Raw genomic sequence first — 18,938 nt, forward strand, 5'->3', positions numbered from 1 at the left:
AACTCGTTCTAAATAAACTTTCACTTGTGTCGTTCCGAAGAAAGAGGTTTATCTTAATTATTTACATATATAATTGATATTAATTAATTTAATCATCAGTATTTTACCTTAATTCTAGTTAAGTCGTTTTAAGATAATTATAAACATAGCTATTGTTGACGTTTGACTTCCAGCGTACACCCTTTTCACAATTTTTGCTAGATGTGGTGGTTATATAACCAGACCTCGCTTTGCGACGGTGATCTGTGTGTGTGTTGCCCCGGGTACACGAAAAACAAGCGCGGATAGAAACCGATTAAGTCAAGATTCACAACCACCTTAGAGATCGTAATGTGAAAGAATTGCGAAAGTAAATGCATTAGCACTATGGTATGAGTTAAGTGCAATCTTCTGTTTTCGGACGGACGTAAAAAACGTTTGTCAGGGCCCTTCTTAAGAAAAGATCCTCTCCGACTTTTGGAAGTATTGAGAAAGAAATAAGATTTGCATTGTCAAAGAATTCACCCTGTTATATTGCGGCAACACTCAAATTTTGGTTTAATTTGATGAACGGCTGTTAATTTGAAGCCCATTTGTGAAAGCGTTTATAATTCAAAAATTTTCTCATTACTCCGATTTTGGAGTTAGCGCGGGATAGGGAATGCGGACAAGGTAGCTTGAATGAGAGATACAGTTTCAGGCAAAAGAGCACTATTTATAAAGGTTGTTATATAAAGGTCTTTTTGGCTATCCATTCTCCACATACAAACCACACATACACATTCAGATCATAATCTTAAAAGTATGTCTTTCATACTCGTAGATAAAAGCCTATAATTTTTATATACAGTTGTTATAGGTTTTTATATACGAGTTTGAAAGACATGCTGGCATTGAAGATTATGATCTGAGTGTGTAAGTTTGTAGTTTGCATGTGGAGGCTGGCTAGACGAAAAGACCTTTTTAGCTTGGTGCGGTAAGACCTTAATGTACCCCAACATTTGGGTCATCTCGAATATTACCTTAGCGAGTTAGAAAACATCAATACTGTACTATATTAGCACATATGAAACCAACACGCCCTCCACACCCCCAACCACTCCTAGCTATTACGTAAAATATTTTACGTGATTTGCTGTAAATTTAGGGTATATAAGGCGATTGATTCACACTATGGGATAAGAAAATGCGCAAAAGCGTGAACCTTTGGTGTATGCCCTGCCATTGGGAGATAAAGGTGGATTCGCAAAGGCGCTGAAAGCTGAAGCTGAAAGTCGAAACTGAAAGCTGAATGAAAAAATCAGTTTCAGCGGACTCTTTCGCAAAGAGGCAAAAACTGGTTTTTTAAAGCTGAAGCCAAAGCAAACGCTGAAAGCAGGCTGATTTTAAGTTTCAGCCAAGATCAAACCGAGGTTGATCTTTCAGCTTCAGCGCCGTACCACGTGATGCCAAGAGCCAATCAAAAAAAGGGGCGCTGAGGTCACGGTTTTGAAATTATTTACGCGGGTATTTTAAAACGGTGAATATCGTGTCTCGTTATCTTGAAAATGTTTTCAGTGAAAGAATTAATTAAACAAGTAAACGATAACAAAAAGCGAAAAATATTTGAGAGAAGAAAATAGCAAAAAGGATAGAAATGAGATAAAATAACAATATTGTGGAAAGAGGTTACAATAAACAATCTAATTTGAATAAATTGGAACAGTAGCAATAATTTCAGGTTAAAACATATCCAATTGAGTTATATTTTGGAAGAGGGAGAAATTTACTCAGTTGATAAACCTTGATAATAACCAAAACATGCGCACATTTAGCCACTCATCTATTTTTCCCCATTAACAGCCAAGGCTTAACATTTGATAATCTCCTTCAGTTTTTCTGTTTTTCCAGATGGGATGAACCCACCAACGGCGCTTTTTCCGCAAAAGGTTTTGGGTTCTTCTTTTTCATTTCAAAAGTAATAATTTCTTTTTTAATAATAATAACAGCAACAAGTTCCGATTCACCGACGTCATTTTATTTCTATATTTTTTGTGATGAATCCCTAGCGGCTGTTAATAAAAACTGCTGCTTTGCGAAAGGTACAGCGCGAAGCTTAAACTGGTTTTTGAAGATGAAACTTTTTTTTTGGAAAAAAAGCGCTCAGTTTTTTTCAGCTTCAGCTTCAGCTTTACGCTTTTTGAGTGGTTTCAGCGCCTTTGCGAATCCACCTTAAGACGTTTCTCGTAACCCTAGCCGATCGCCGTGTAAATCTTCGATTAACCCTAATGATGTTAATGGGGAAGAAGCCAGTGTTGCAGACTGGTGTTTATGATGTAGACAGAAGATCAGGATGATGGTGTTGTTAGAAGCCAATGAGTACAGATTGGTGTGTGTGTGTACGAAAGACTAGTATATGATTAATGAGTGTCCCGTAAGTGAGATATATAGCGTAGATAAGTAAAATTTTCCGAATTTTTGTGAACTGCGAACGCGGTCGGGAAATTGCGAACGCGTTTGCTCCGATTTACCAACTACGAACGCGGTGACAGACACATACACAAAACGTCCAGTGCAATACCACTCCGTGACGTCATCGTCACTCGGAGAGGTAAAAATATCTAGGTTCTAAAGGAAATAGTATAGCAACTCGTAAGTTTGCCCTATTTGTTGAATAGTTTCGTCGTGTATTTATGGTTGTGCTTAACAAAAACGCTCACAATGCTCAGTAAATTAAAGTTAAAATATTTCCACAGTTTTCAAGGTACCTAAAAAGCATAGAAATATTATCGGAACTTTGGTTGCTTCCCAACGCTTTGTACAGTACAATGTTTGATCAAAGTATTTTTTAACTTTTTTTGTTTAAATTGTACCCACAAGTAAAGATTGCTTTAAATTAAAAAAAAAAATACGAATTCTAAAAACCTGATGTATAATGTATACTGAATGTTCTTGTAAAATTTCAATAATAATAAAAAATAATAACAAAAGATTTTATTTCGTGCAAGTAAACAGTACAGCGTAGGGTGTGACCCTCAAGTATTGCACGCGGGGACAATTGGTATAATGATACGTCGTTTATTACTATTGGAAGATAAAATTAAGCAAATTAAAAAACATTTCAATAGGTTCAAGTCTTTCTTAGTTTTTATTGGAAGACTCAGCCAAGCTCTCCAAAACGCAAATCAACCCTTTTAGTTTTACTCTCACTCTGACCAATAAGGTGTTAACAAGAAATCAAATGACAATTTCTCTCGAGTAAATTTTTTAAGAATGTCGCCAGAAAAATACCCGTAATTTAAGTATTTCGCATTTAAATTAGGCTTAATGGGCGAAACGCTACATAAACCTTCCTAAAAAACGAATTAAACATTCGTATCCTGCGGATACATGGTTTGATCGTTTTCACAGAATAAAAGTGTTTAGAAACGAAACACTTGCCTAAACACGACAATGCAACAGATATTTTTGTAGTATACGGACGCCGAGTTCATTGAGTAGCCGATCGCGTTAGCGGACTGAAACACTAACGCGATTAATGATGGGAAATTAGACTGCTCACTTATATAGATACGCCGCCGCGTTGGTACGTTTTATACTCGCTAAATAGGAAGGCGGTCGTTGGTTAAATAAAAGCACAAAAAATTACTTTATTTTTACTTAAAAATTGTTACTAATTTTGACTCGCACATTGAGTCTTTTTCTACCAAGTTTTAATTCAAATTCCTTTGTGGCGCACTTTGCCTCTCAAAAAAAAAGAAAAAACTTTTGTTGTTATTCCCGCGCTTTGGGTCTCACATAAAGGGTTTATTCGTTTTTACTCACGCTTTGAGTAGCTCTTAATAGTGGCGGTTCCAAGAGAGAAAAAGTGTCTCTAAAGGGGTGTTTCTTTTTGGCTTTTGAATTTCCCGAACATAAGGGAGCCTATAAGAACAGAGGGCGTGTCTGAGAGGTTGTAAAAAATGACAACGGAAATTCCCCAGAACGCAACGCGGCGCAGAGGCTAGCGTGGATATTAGGGTTAGGGACCCGGTAGTTTTTTAAATACGAAAAAAAACCTTTTTTATCGTTTAAGTTAAGATCAAAACATTTTATGAAGAATATTATATAACTTAGTTAATTTAGTCTTCTGAATATGAGCAATATATTAAAAAATGTAGAGGTAACAATAGCCGAAAGCTGATAAAAAATACAAAATTTAAGATTTTACGTACGTGAAAAAAACAGCACTTGTAGAACTCTCCCGCCAAGCCTTATTCTACTCCTTCCCCCCCCCGCGTATACCATTTTTTGTGGTAGGGACTAGTGGCAAGAGGAAACGATAGAGAAGGGAACGTTTCGATTGGACAATACTACAAAACGTCACCCCCGTTAATGAAAAAAACCACCCTCTCAGAAATATTTTTGGCGCCAAGCCCGGCTTGAAAGGGGGGGAAATATTTCCCCAAAAATAGTCGGAAAACGGGGGGTTGGAACAAAATATCCACACTGAAGACGACCAGGGTATAAACCGTTACATCTCAGTACTTCGAGGGGGGTTATGGACTTCTGAAATAGGGTATATAAGTGCGAGAATGCGACCCTGTGAACGTTGTTAATTTTGACGCTTCTGGTTTCTGGTATAAGCTTGCTGTGAACAGGATAAAATTTGAAATATTAATGCGAAACTATGATAACACACTTTATTTCAGGGCGCTAGCTAGCATAGCGTTCGACATATCGTAAAATATGTTTGAAAACTGCAACGCGCAAAGACTTTTTAACTAAACTTGCTAAACCTGACTCGGCAAAGATAACCGCACTCGAAGGTAAAAGTGTTATCCGACTTGGTTTCGGTGTCTAATTTCCCCTCCCTGGTCTTTCGCCATGAGATGACAGTCAGTTGATACTCGAATCTGAAATAATTGAGATATTTACCGTTACATTTTTCACAAATTTTGAAATACCAAAAACGGTACCCTAGTAGCACGAGTCTTCCGGTAAATGTCACCATTTTCAAAGAAGAACTCGTCTCTTACGAACTCCTGTTTTGGCTTGGCAAAGCTGGGGGGCACTTGTGGGCGGGATTTATACGTGCATGTATAACTCCCGCCCACTAGCCTTTGCTAAGCCAAACCCGGAGTTTAGGAGGAAAGTCACCTCTTAGGGGATCCACTGGAGCATTGCTATGCTTCAATTAAAAAACTGGAAATTCCACAACCGATAAGAACGCAAAAAAAAAAAATAAAAACCAGCCGTTAAGCCTAGTTGAGCAGCCGATTTTTCAATAGCATCCCCCACTAATACTGCTATTTTATTCTTTAGGAACCTTGCTCTGATTCGATTGGTAGTTGAAAACGAGGCTCACCAACCACCTCTTCGTGTCCCCCCTTGCTTCTATCTAAACACTAGTATCAAGAGAAAATAGAGGAGAGTATAAGACTTTTGCCCTGCGTGCTAAGCCTCGTTTGATGGAATAGATTTCTTCCGCTCTAGCGTCATGAGCCCCTCCCAGGATACCTCGGGCCTCCTCACAGCTTTTAGAGAGATAAAAATAGCAAAACCAAGTTTAAAGCGAGCTACAAGGTCTTCCAAAAGTCTTTGGATTTCATCGGTAAAGGTTCCAATATCTCTCTTACGTTTCAAATGGGCACACGTGTAAGTCTTCTGTAAAGAAGATCCACTCACGTTATCCATATATTGCTTACTGTCGTTTTACTAATACCAAAGCGATACGCAAGATCTTCCTCTAACAATCCAACTCTGAACCGACAAAGGGTTAAAAACATTTGATTTTTAAAATCTAGGCTAGCAGGTCTCCCTTTCGAACATTCATTTCGTGGAGTTTTTCTTTCGTAGGCTTTTGCGCTATTGTAAAAATTCAAACTTGGCAAATCATCTTTTTCAAACTCAAATAAATCATTGAAATCTTCAACAGAGTGAAACCCAGTATAAAACTTGAGTTTTTGAGCATTTGTAGAAATATTATCAAAACTGAAATCTTGAGCACTCTTATTTTTGGTTAATTCATCCTTTTTCACTATCAATTCTTCCAATTGCTTTATTTTGTCTTTCAGATGCCAGTTTTCTTGTTCTTTTCTTGACAGTTTATCTTCTAACAAAAGTATTTTCGCTTCACGCTCTCTGTCACTTCTAGCTGAAGTAAAGCTTCGTCCCCCATGAAACCCCTCGCTCGAATATGTATGGTCTAAAATATTTTATTCGTGTTATAGACATTTTTTGCCACAAAATGAAACTAACAATCATACCTGAAATCCTTTTCCTTTTTTGGTTTGGCATTATTTCGGTATCTACAGTCTCAAATGCGGCTACTTCCGGAACATCACTATACTCTACAGTTGTAGCAATTAGTTTTCCCTGAGGAAACTCGTAGTCACCAATATAAATTGAATACAAATCACCGCTTTTCTTCTTGCCACCTCTTTGAAAATGTTACCCACACACCAAATGAGTTTTTGCTGGCACCCAATTCAAAGGATTTTTGACTGGAGAAAGGGCCCGGGTTTTCGTTTTACTAACACTTGGACTTGGCGAATTACACATTTTTAACGCCACAAAACGAATTCTTCCAATCCATTCGTTTCTAATTATTTCTTCTTTTGGGAAAAGATGGAAACTAACACCCTCCGAAGTCACATTATTGCTCTAACAATTTGGGATACAACATGTATTACCAGTCTTTTTTTTTATATTGTGGAGGTTTCAATGTAATATAGGGCACAAACGTCCGCGACAAGGATGCGATTAGTCAGGTTTCAGTATGTGTTTAAACAGGGAAGGAATGAGGTTTACTTGGGAGGTGACGGAAGGGGTGTGGGGGTCAAGTCACCTCCGGCGGACACGGGGCAGTCGGCACCTATAGGGGAGGATCGCCGACATGTGTCGTATTCCTTCAAACTATGCCGCTCAGAAGCTTGGCTTACAGGAGTGCGCCACACTCCCGGCACTATTACCCGTCTTTCTGTTATTACTCATTTTCAAAACGAGCCGCGACCGATGACCCGCGAGCAGGCGACATAAATGAATCTTACGTTGACTGGCAGCCATGTTTACTATAATTCCCCTAAAAAGCAAGGACTACATGAATAATGACAGTTTCCCGTCCAACATCTAATAGGATACAGCCTCCATGTTACGTCTATGACAGAATTTTATGGATCGAGCTATTGTGGCCCTCAAATGCATTTAAAATATTCCACACCGATTTGCCTCGAGAGGTGGCGAACGAGGATCGGCTCCCTTTCCCAGAATCCCTTGACCATGTCAGAACTATTGACCACCACTTCTTTCCAAAAACATAATTTCTAACCTTTAGCCTCGAAATTGGCTATGAAGTTCTAAGGGGGTAAAAAACACGACGGCCATCAAACGAGGTAGAAAGCAGGCCCAAATTAAGTTAAATTTTGACCCAAGTATTATACTCTTTTATATTCTCTTGTAAGTACCCCTTTAAAATATTCCTGAAGATGCCGTTCTCTTCGAGAGCAAAATACTTGAGTAAATAATGATGAAAAATATTTTCGTCAAATGGAATTTTGATGAAAAAAAACTAAGGTAAGAGTTTTTATATTTAATATTAGGTGTTTTATTATCATGTCTTTAAAACTTAATTGTAATATCTATGATCTTCAGGCGGTAGCTCTCTTAGAATAAGTTTTGTTTTCGAAGTCGAATATTGAAACTCTCTAATTAATCACAGTCACTAAACGAAAAATTGCCGATGAATTTGCGCGTTACAATTTATTTTTTAATTAATCATTCAACATTATTTTCATTAATGAGAAAGTTAAACACTGTTGGAGTTTTTTATTGTGCGTCATTTTTGGTTGTCTCATTGTGAAATACATTTACGAAGCAGGTGCGCACCTTACCTTCTACCTAGTAAAGTAGATATCTCTTCTTGATTCCATTAAATGCAAAGTCGTTGAAGTTTCGTTTTGTTTGCTTACCAACTACAACTTAATTACAGTTTAATTTTGATATTATGGAATGATAATTTGTTTGACCAAGAAGTTATATCAGTATCTCAGAGAGAAGATATAAATTCGCCAGATTTCCAGCTTTATCTCCAGTCCTAACGTAGGTCCGCAGTCAATCCCCGTCTCTAAATTACAACCAGCATTTCATTGGTTCTTGAAAACTCACGTCAGCGCGACGACGCGATTGAGGAAAATTTCCGACTGACGAGAGCGAAATAGCCCGGCGCCTCCTTTTACGTCCCCCCTTGTATTTTGAAAGGGGGACTGGGACTATGGCGCGCGAATACAAAGGCATCTTATATCGTCTCTCTGAGATACTGATATAACTTCTTGGTTTGACTATTATAATTACGCACAACGATCAATTTAAAAAATTTATCGAATATTTTTTACACCGCGTACATATTCCTGAAATTATCCACGCGAAATATAAACATTTTAATTTAAAACTAAGTAGAACTAAATGATACGTATATCAATATGAATTACTTCAAATTGAATTTAAGCGTTCTAATAAAAGTTTTGTTTGAAATAAAAGTTTTAACGTCAATTATGATATGTCGTTTATTAATGACTAGAATTTGAGATCATTATTGCATTTATCAATATATCGCTCGACTTGAAGAGGGAAAATGTTTGGAAATTTGCAATAAATGAGAATTTATTCATGAAAGTTTCAATAATACGACGTTCACAAACTTATTTAAATACGTCGTTAAAAATCCGATAAAAAATTATTTACACGCTATAATAGGACGGAAAAATTTGAAGGCAAATTAGTGGGCACTTGTCGCCAACCAAATAAGGGTAAACACTTTGACTTAGAATGAATATAGTTGATATTAGGCGCGCTGGCTATTTCGTTAAAATTGCTACAGAAAATGTAAGATTGATCCGAATATTTTCTTTGTAGCATAACTGAAACATATATTAATAATTTATAGATCATCCCCGAATTGGAGATAATTGTGAACTCTACCAATAATAAAGTTGTCTATGCCGGAGGTTATAGCTTTGAGGTTTTGAAGTGTATAGTAGCGTACTTCAACTTCACGTTAGTAATTAAACTTTCTAAGTCTTTTGAGGTTGTTAAATGAGACAGTTTTTATAATAGTTACCCTATATTTAATAATTATTAACTTAAGAAATTGAAATTTGTTAAATTGGTTTGTATTAACGTCTAGGGGAAATCTTTTAAAAGAAATGATAAAGTTTAACGCATTTTAAAATAACTGTCGTCATTGAAGTAAAAAAAAATAATAGTATTAATCATCGAAATATAAAAATAACGTAGCCCTGTCTGGGTTTAATTTAAATAATAATAGTTCAGTTTATGTTTACGAATATGAGATTGAGACCCGCACAAAAGCATCCGGCGCGAAATGTAGATCGTCCAGGTAACCGGCCCGTTGGTAATTTTGACGTCCGGAGACTTCATGATAAACCGCTGCGTGGCTCCGAAGGGCCCACGCTCGAGGGCGTAGAGCCCAAAGGCTTCAGCAACAGAAGTCCAACCAATCAGAAGCAGGGTGAGAGTCAGAGAGAGATTTATACAAGGACCCCTTTAATACCAGGAGCGCGTTTCTATTTCGCGCACAAACACGTGGCCTACTCGTGGGTCCATCTTCACGATGTTCAAGTTCTTACCGTTTTTCATTGAATGACGTCATCATTGACGTCATGGGTAAAATAGATAAAACCAGCCACCTTAGAAAAATAAAGGGGAGTGCCAGTTTAAAGGAATAGAGTTATAAAATACTGTTACAAAGTTCACGATCATTCTCTTTTAGATACGAACTGGTGGTTTCGAAAGAACGAGAGTTTGGGGTTAAGAAAGGAGACAGATGGACTGGAATTGTTGGGATGATACAACGTAAAGTAAGATTAATGCCATTTAATCATAGCTAACTCTTCTGATTGATTACTTTCATCAAGGAAGCCAATTTCACCACGTTGATACAAACTACGTTTCCTCGGACTGCGGCTGTGGATTTTACTTATCCGGATTATTTTGACGAATTGGTTTTCATAGTTTTGTCACCCAAGCGCTTACCGACAGCCGTCGCCCTTATCAAACCTTTCTCTCGAGATGTTTGGGCCGTATTATTTGTCACTTTTCCCTTAGTGGCTTTGTGTATCAAGTTAGTATCGGTCAATTTCGCTACACGCAAAATCAAAAGCAAGAGGTTCCTATGCTCTTTCCAAGAGGCTATTTGGTACGAACTAGGAATTTTCTTAAATGCTGGTAAGTCCGTTTGGTATTTAACATTAGAGCTGGTTATGATGGTTGAAAAACACTAGGAGGAAATCTTAAGGAAAATGGAAGAGATTCGATGAGAATAATGGTATTTGGGTGGCTAGTTCTGTCTTTAGTAATTTTTACCGCTTTTGCGGGACAGCTGGTATCGTTTCTGAATTTCCCAGGTAAATGAGACCGTTTTATGACTTTTTCTGGAAACGATTTTTAACGTTGTACCTTAAAGGACTAGAAAAATCGATTGACAACATGGAACAACTAGATAACTTGATTGGAAAAGGAAAACTAGTGGGAGGAACCATCAGTACAACGTTTCTTCACAGAGCGCTAATGGTAAGAGCTTTCATTACCGATTTTAGTGACTGTGGTTTATAACAAAGACATTTCATCATAAAAGGTATCCAAAATTGACAAACTAGCTCATTTGAGGAGATCCATCCAAAAAGATCCGAATGGATCTGGCTCAGATTCGATAGAACACGGTCTAAGAAGGATTCTGATGAACAATCCGCCTTACGCTTTCTGTTGGGGTCGATATGACACTCCCATTATTGCCAGTCGTTTCGGGATAGAGAGATTTCATTTCCTTAAAGACAGGATATCTATCGCAGTTAACGGCCACGCTCTACCAAAGGGATCGTTATTAAGACCGCATTTCGATTCATTGTCAGTGTATTCCTGCAAGTCCTTTTTAATTTTCATATCGTTAAACAAATTTTTCTATAATATTTTTCCTAAGAATTATCCATTTGCAAGAATCTGGAATTTTATCCAAGTTCTACAAGGATCAGTTTGATCGGAGTCGAATAATCGGAATGTTTAATTCTTCCTACAAAGTAAGGAATGAGGACTCTGATGGTCCTTCCGCTCTAACAATGGAAGAATTGCAAGGTCCTTTCATAATTTTGGGTCTTGGGTACGCGGCTTCTTTACTCACCTTGGCCTACGAGACTTTACATCACCGTGTTTTCAAAGTCAATCGTTGAAAGTAATTTATATCGAAGTTCTGTTTTAAATAATTAATTTAGTTGACTAATTTAGCTATCGTTATAGAGATACATTCCCGGGTAGACTCACGTAACTGTCACTATTGAGATTTTCGACTTTTTGGAATAGCAGAAATATCATTGAGATCGAATTTGGAGTTTACTAATAAAATGTTCAATTATAAAATGCAAACTGGTTATAATAATAACATGCATACTAATTTATTCGAGAGTATCAAAATACGATCATATATAAAACACATGTGTTACTTTAAATTAGTAATAAACCACATAATTGTTATTAAAACGATTTTAACTATTAATTACCACGAAGGATGTGAACATTAAGTTAACCATTTTGACCACGTAGTAATTGGTACAGTTGGGTTCGTTACACGTAAGCAATGGACGAAACATAATTTTAATACTGCTTCAAGTATAAGTTATTGACTTATGTATTATTTTACGAAGTCTGGAATAAATTACTATTCATATAGCAATTGTCAAGGTCAAGGTGGTACTCTCTTTAAAATTCCAATTAGTCCATGAACACTTTATGAAGAATCGCACCACAATATTAATGATTCTAAATAAAAATGTGAGACAGGCTTTTTGTTGTAGAAGATACATAGGTAGAACGTTCAAATGTTTAAGACGCGTACAATAATCCATTCTGTTGTCGCGAGATTCTTGAGAACTCTGCGGCTTTCAAATGGACCCAAGAAACGCTATTAATGATGGGCTCCGGAAATTCAAAACCCTCTTTGATTACCACGCTTACTAAGCGATGTCCGCTAGATGTATGCTAGAGCTTCCTCGAATGTGTTTGTAGTCTGGACAGAGTTGGTAACTGGTAAGGTTTTAAAATATTTAAAGTTATAATATGGGTTTTAAGTAAGGTTAGTAGTAGAAAAACAGTTATCCCTGATATCCACAGAGGACTCTTTTCCAGGATAAAGAGAGAATTGGTTTTATCTTTATTATTAAAGGCTTGTTTGGTTCATTTTGGCAAAGGCTTAACATTTTATCTGGATTATCTTCTAATTTTCACTTTTTAACTTTATCATTTTGGTCACTATTTCCTAGAAAATGCATAAATGCCCTCTTTACAGTAATGCGGGTCCGCCAAATTAAGCACTCCACGCACTCGCCAAAAGCTTTCCGAACACTTTTCTCGTAGCAACTTAGGCACTTTTAAGCCCCGGTATCTTCGTTCTGGTTAAAGGTAAAATTCTTAACTAACTAATGGAACCTATTGGGCCTACCTCTATCACCAAATTACAAGTTCATACCAGGGAAAGATGTAATTTCTGAAGCAGGAATGGACAACAGAGTATTCTGGGCGCGCGTCAAAGTTTCAGACCCCCTTCCCCGGGAAGGGGATTATGAAAGAAGAGGCGGGTCATAGCGGCAGGGGTAAAAAGGAATACTGTATTGTTCGTCATCAAAACGTAGTTTAAGTGAGCCAATAGGGAGAGAGCGTTTGTCAGGGAGGGAAGGAACATCCGACGTCATTTTATACCTCTACTTAGGGGAGCGTTTGTAGGCGCGATACTGAAATTCCCCCGTTAGAGGGATGGAATCGAGGTGAGAGATATAAACCTATGACGTGGCAAGAATGGGTTTGCCCTCTCCCTATAAGATAAATTAGAGGGATAAAATGAAAGGGGCTCTATACTGGGCTATGAGTCGGACTGAAGTAAGTACTAACCGTTCTCCATTCCTTCTTCTAAAATCACATCGATCCCTGTATGTACCTAATATAGTTTACGAAGTAACTTAAGTCAAATTTTCATTGTTTCACTCACTCACCGATCATGAAAACTCTAAGGTACTTCTAGAATAGGTATAAACCTAAAATTTGGGATTTATTTAGTATTTAATAGGTATATAAATATTTAGAAAAAATTTAAAAATACTGAAATTTCTTAAAATATTTTTCAAGTTCTCAATTCAAAAACTAAACGTATGAAAAGAAGTCAGATCCTAACAAAAACACTAACGTGCAAAAATATGCAAAGCTTTGCTTTGGAACTGCTACACTCTTAAAACTCATGGGTTGAATGAGTTGGGCTATTTCAGTTTTAACTAAAATTTGGTTAAAAAATAACCCAGTAGCAGTTGAATAAACATTCCCTGGTAGTTTGGGATGGGGTTGTTTCAAACCCAAAAAATTTGGTTATTGCATTAACCCAAATTGGGTCATTTGTAATTTTAGGCAAACCTAGTATACAAATACACGATATTGTACACTAGATGGATGTTTAGGCGACTTTGTTACTCTTTCTCTATTAATTTTGAGTTGATAAACATGATTATCTTAAGTATTAAAATAAATACAATTAATATTACACATTTTCTTCGATAGTTATTTACTTTATTGCGGGTTGCATCGTTTTAAAAAATAACTATTGAACATTATTGAGATACAGACTAATATTGACATTTTAAATGAAGTATACGCCTGTTGTTTCGTCATACTCAAATACATAAGGCTTTGAATCTTAGTAATGGATCAGAACAGCGCAATTGCTTGTACCTTTGGTGGAGCCCCACCAATGGTATGCAATGCATTTGAATGCAATTTTCTAAATTTCCGGGACCTGTAAATGCGGTCCGGAAATTGAGAGCACATTTGCTCCGATTTTCCAACTGCGAACGCGGTGCCCTGGGATGTAACAACAGACGAAATTAGAACCACTCCGTGACATACGTCAGGTAAAACTAATCAGCGATCTTACAATATGGTGGAAGCTGAAATATGCAACGTGAGGTGGGTAAAAACGCTTAGCTATGTAATAAACAGCAATTTGGGTTCTATTTTGAGAGGTTTTAAACAACACAAATTAGACTTTCTTTCAACCCAAAATTATGTAAGAATTTAACCCAGTATGTGGCTACCTTTTATCCCAAAGTTGCGTCAAAATTACAATTAAACCTTGCTAGGGTTGTTTTTTTACCCAAATATGATTTTATAATTTAGCCAGTAATGTGGTTACTGTTTAGCCCAAATCTGAGTTATCGTTTACGCTGACTCAACATTGTGTTAAATAAACAACCAATTCTAGGGTCAAGGAACAACAACCCAAAAAATGGGTCGGTTAAATACTGACCCAGCAAAGAGTTGAAAAATAACCCACTTTGGGTCAGAAACAACCCAACAGTTTTAAGAGTGTACACCGTAAAAGTTCCGAGACCCCATGCACGACCAAGATTCATATAAATATTTTTGAATTTTATACACTTTATATAAAAAATATTATGACATGGCTATAGCACAGCAAAAATGAGATAATAATAACAATATTATAACCAAAAGCGAATAGATATGAAAACAAAAAGTGAACTACTTTAATTCTTGCTAGTTCCCTGTAAAAGGAAGAACCCCATTTTAGTTTTGACCCCCCCCCTCCGCCAAAGATTACTTCTCGATCGTGTCTCTTGGAACAAGGCGTGAATAGGCTTATAAAGTAGGTCCGAGGGAATTTGCTCATTTTGTTGAGTATCATGTCGGTGGAGTAAATATCGCGTCCGGCGGAATTTCTGAAGAAAATAAAGTTTAAACAAACTATTTAATTTTTAATACGACTCCAAAATCCCAAGGAAGAAAAGTCATGCGGGTTTAGATTCGCGTAAATCAAAGTGTATTGGCTAGTCATATCTTCTACACATTATTAAATTATTATTATTATTCTTTTAGACTACCACAATTCTTCATATGTAGCAGAAGCCTTTTTCTTTTACCCGTAACGAAATCATTCTTTTCAAAATCTCTCAAAATTAAATCAATCGACACATCTTCCATTTTGCCTGCCTAACAAATTACAATACTGCATTAAATGTTGTTTAAAACTTGGTTGGTCAAAGTTCAAGCCGACTAGCAAACGATTTAGCCGTCACGTGACGTTATTGCAAAGAGTTAACGTTTGGAGCGCTAGTTACGGAGGTACTACTTTCAGAGAATCAATGACGTAAGAAAGCTTATCCCTGATAGGTCAGTTAGTATGAGAGTTGAGGGGAAGCTCTCTCCGTTTAAAAGAAGTCTACAGCCAAAGGCTACGAATCTCTTACGAACTTCACTTTTTGTTTTCATACTATCCGCTTTTGTTATAACCAAGTGAAGATATGCATTATTCAAAGGAACTGTACAAAATTTTATTTTAAGATTCGCTGTGGATGGGATCTCAGAACATTTTACGTGTAGCAGGTCGAAAGCGAATCTTGCCATATTTTTACAAGTTATTGTTTTTGTACGGATAATAATTAGTTCAGAAGTTCATATATGATACTCTTTTGGCTTATTAAATTTTGACTGACAAAATATCAAGTTACAATTAATGTGTTAGTGACATAATTTTCGTCATCCACAAACTTAAAATGCGAAAAACATACTAGAAAAATCTAGTTTATTATGATACGTTTACTTCTTTATTTGGTTTCATAGCAATTTATAAAATTGCAAACAAAGTACTGTGTTTGGAAAAAGCTTAGTTAAAATTTGTTTCGTTTGATGACGTAGTAAAGAAAACTTTTCTCTCTAGATGTCGCTCACGTTACGCCTGTTAGTGTCGCCACGTTAAGCCTATTTTATTCAGATTCGCGCGGCATTAGTAAACTCGGGAGTCCTGGGCTTTCGCGCTTGTCGTTTCCGCGAGATGCAGTGAGTGGCGTATCAAGGAGAAAAACTCGCCCAAAATCTTCTCCGCAAATTTGCTTTTGCCCCCCATATTTCAAGTTTTCGAAGTGTTTTTTTCTGTATTTTCACTTATATTTAAATATTGATCAAGCATATTTTTGGAATCAGAAGCGTTTAAACTCTCAAAAAAGTAAGGTTTTCTTTAGATTTGAGATAATTTTTAAACAACGTCGCCATTCCTTTAAGCAACCCATTTATGAGCGACTGCGAGACTCTGTCCGTATACTAATTGTTGTGTTGTTAAATTATTAGACTACTTTGCCTATACCATCAGCTTTGAACTTAGGAAGCTGCTATACCATCAGCTTTGAACTTAGGAAGCTGCTATACCATCAGCTTTGAACTTAGGAAGCTGCTATACCATCAGCTTTGAACTTAGGAAGCTGCTATACCATCAGCTTTGAACTTAGGAAGCTGTTGGTATATGACTAATGGGCTTATGATATATTTATTAATATTTATGCCTGCCCGAATGTCCACGAAAAAGAAACACCTGTAAAAAGTTTTTCCATGCCTAGGTTTATTCCCGTGAGAAACAAACCTTAAGCCCCCGTTACTATTTTACTTTGAGTGATTCATGCTTAGTGAGAAAAGGGGAGAAAAAGGGACTGAGAGGAATTTAAGAAAATTCTCAACTTATAAAACTACCACTCTTCATTCTCTTTTTGGCCTTTTACTGTTTAAAAGGGTCTGTAAAATGACCAGTGGACCGTTGAATTTTTATTTGGAAAATGTCGTTATTGATGTCACAATCCTCCCCCCTCTGGGGGAAAACAGTGTTAAGGCATTTTTATATTTTAGTGTTATTGAGCCTTATCCGGCAGGTGATACAATTGGGCCAATCCCAGCTCCTTTGCTATTGGTACGATCGCTGGTACAAACGCGGCGGGGCGTTTTGGCCCTGTTGTGGGTATTAAGAGACTGCCTATAGCTAGCCCAGTCTTCAGTACGCTTGGCTTTATTAAAAAGCCTTCGAGTACATTTCCGAAACCGGCTTAAATCCGCATTCCACCAAGGAACAAGCTTCGAGCGGTTTACGGTGTTAAGTGGACAGTTTCGGTGATGGGACTCAATGATAGAGCACCAGCCGCCTTCTCAAGATCCTTAGGTGAAGTTAGCGTAGGAGTAAGTCTTCCCTATAGCCGGCCCAATTGGTCCGTTTTGGATTGCGTATCTCCGTCCCCACCGGGACCGAAGTAGTCGCGACAGTAAAGCAAATATGCCTATTATCCGACAGAGACGGCTCATTAGATGCATGTCAATTAGACACAGACGACGCAAGGTTTTCCGTGGCTAACGTAAGATCAATTACCTCCCTTCTGTTAGAAGTAACAAAAGTATGTTCATTGTTTTGATTAAGAATACAGAGATAGAGCCAACTAAATATTCCAGTAGATGATCACCTCTCCTGTTGCAGTCAGAACTGCCCCACGTGACGTGATGTGTATTGGCGTCGCAGCCACTGAAAGGTTTATCCCCCTTCTTCTCACATTGATCGACCAAACTGATCACCTCCAATGTCGGGAGAGAGTCCACATCGTGTCAGTAATTAAGTCCAACCTTCACCAATATTGCAGTGATGCGGTGGACGAATCAATTCAAGCCAAAATACAATCTGTTAATGAGCTAAAGGAGAGTTTCACCAGTATACTCCTATTGGATAGAATCCCGTTGGATCGAATTTAGATTTCTACAATTGTAGCCAAATTTAAAACAATTTATAGCCCAAAGAGCGATTTTCTACTGAATGGGAATATTTATATGGAAGAGCTTTCGACTGAATGGGATGGGTTTACACATATAAAGTCTTAGCGTTTTCTTTGAGTTGCCGAGCTCCAGTAGGGCAATGGATAAAGTGATTTGGATGATCGAAGAAGTTAAGCAGCATCGAGCGCCGTCAGTATTTGGGAGGGAGATCTCTTGAAGGTAATGTTAGGTTACGTTAGGTATGGTTAGGTTAGGGTTAGACAATTTCCAAAAATGGAAGTTATTTTCTGAAATTTATTGAAGAATGTTATTGGTGAACACATATTATTTGCTGCAATATCAAGTTTAATAAGAAAATTAATTTTATTTTTAGGTTAGGTTAGGTTTGGTAAGGTTTGGTAAGGTTTGGTTAGGTTTGGTTAGGTTAGGTTAGGTTAGGTTAGGTTTGGTTAGGTTAGGTTAGGTTTGGTAAGGTTAGGTTAGGTTAGGTTAGGTTTGGTTAGGTTAGGTTTGGTGAGGTTTGGTGAGGTTTGGTTTGGTAAGGTTAGGTTAGGTTAGGTTAGGTTAGGTTAGGTTTGGTTAGGTTAGGTTAGGTTTGGTAAGGTTAGGTTAGGTTAGGTTAGGTTAGATTAGGTTAGGTTAGGTTAGGTTAGATTATGTTAGGTTAGGTTAGGTTTGGTTTGGTTAGGTTAGGTTAGGTTTGGTTAGGTTTGGTTTGGTAAGGTTAGGTTAGGTTAGATTAGGTTAGGTTAGGTTAGGTTAGGTTAGGTTTGGTTAGGTTAGGTTAGGTTAGGTTAGGGTAGGTTAGGTTAGGTTTGGTTAGGTTAGGGTAGGTTAGGGTAGGTTTGGTTAGGTTAGGTTAGGGTTAGGGTAGGTTAGGTTTGGTTAGGGTAGGTTAGGTTAGGTTTGGTTAGGTTAGGTTAGGGTTAGGGTTAGGGTAGGTTAGGTTAGGTTTGGTTAGGTTAGGTTAGGTTAGGTTAGACAATTTCCAACAACTTAACTTTTTCCAGTCTTTGTCTACAAAGACACTTTTCATTAATATCTGTTACTTCAGTCTTGATATTAATTAAAATAGTTTAGAAACCTAGAGAGAAAACGTTTTAGGGCGTTGCACTTTCATTAGTTAAAGCTTTTGAACTGACCAAGCAGCTATTAGATAACTTCCATCCTCACTCCTTGACTTGACAATCAACGTCCAGTTAAACTCAAATTGCTTTCCCGTCATATCAAAAGTAGATAGATCCATAAAAACAAAAAGTTTATATCGGCAATGCTAGCTAGCCTTTGGCTGTACAATCCCTGTAATATCAGATGTGATAGATCCTCCTCTCACCCCCCTACACGTACTAACCAAT

At 37.3% G+C, this 18,938-nt stretch overlaps 1 protein-coding gene and 1 long non-coding RNA gene across 3 annotated transcripts; one reads left to right on the forward strand and one right to left on the reverse strand.

Annotated features, from left to right (window-relative positions):
- The first annotated feature begins 9,375 nt into the window (after positions 1-9,375).
- Positions 9,376-11,192, forward strand: LOC149703714 (ionotropic receptor 40a-like). Its single transcript, XM_089865817.1, has 5 exons — positions 9,376-9,815; positions 9,873-10,361; positions 10,421-10,527; positions 10,592-10,860; positions 10,934-11,192. Exons 2-5 carry the CDS (start codon positions 10,271-10,273, stop codon positions 11,178-11,180), a joined length of 714 nt encoding a protein of 237 aa, XP_089721943.1. The 5' UTR covers positions 9,376-9,815; positions 9,873-10,270; the 3' UTR covers positions 11,181-11,192.
- Positions 11,193-11,384: 192 nt separating this feature from the next.
- On the reverse strand, positions 11,385-18,920 carry LOC149703715 (uncharacterized). 2 transcript variants are annotated; one of them, XR_016381929.1, is made up of 4 exons: positions 18,726-18,920; positions 17,280-18,667; positions 11,843-17,195; positions 11,385-11,766 (listed from the first exon to the last, which is right to left on the reverse strand). It is a non-coding gene; the product is annotated as an uncharacterized LOC149703715 (long non-coding RNA). The 2 variants fall into 2 exon arrangements; XR_016381928.1 differs by having other exon boundaries at positions 11,385-17,195; positions 18,726-18,913.
- Positions 18,921-18,938: the final 18 nt, after the last annotated feature.

This window comes from Phalangium opilio, unplaced genomic scaffold (assembly GCF_054372755.1).
Source record: "Phalangium opilio isolate 3A_F unplaced genomic scaffold, DU_Popi_V2 ptg000017l_1, whole genome shotgun sequence".
In the NCBI taxonomy this organism is placed as follows: Eukaryota; Metazoa; Arthropoda; class Arachnida; order Opiliones; family Phalangiidae; genus Phalangium; species Phalangium opilio.

What these genes read in the sequence shown, in the direction of transcription:
- LOC149703714 (XM_089865817.1), top strand. Translation starts at nt 10,271, where the DNA reads ATGAGAATAATGGTATTTGGGTGGCTAGTTCTGTCTTTAGTAATTTTT. An exon ending in ATCGTTTCTGAATTTCCCAG is followed by an intron (nt 10,362 to 10,420) that starts GTAAATGAGACC and finishes TGTACCTTAAAG; the next exon opens with GACTAGAAAAATCGATTGAC. An exon ending in AGACCGCATTTCGATTCATT is followed by an intron (nt 10,861 to 10,933) that starts GTCAGTGTATTC and finishes ATTTTTCCTAAG; the next exon opens with AATTATCCATTTGCAAGAAT.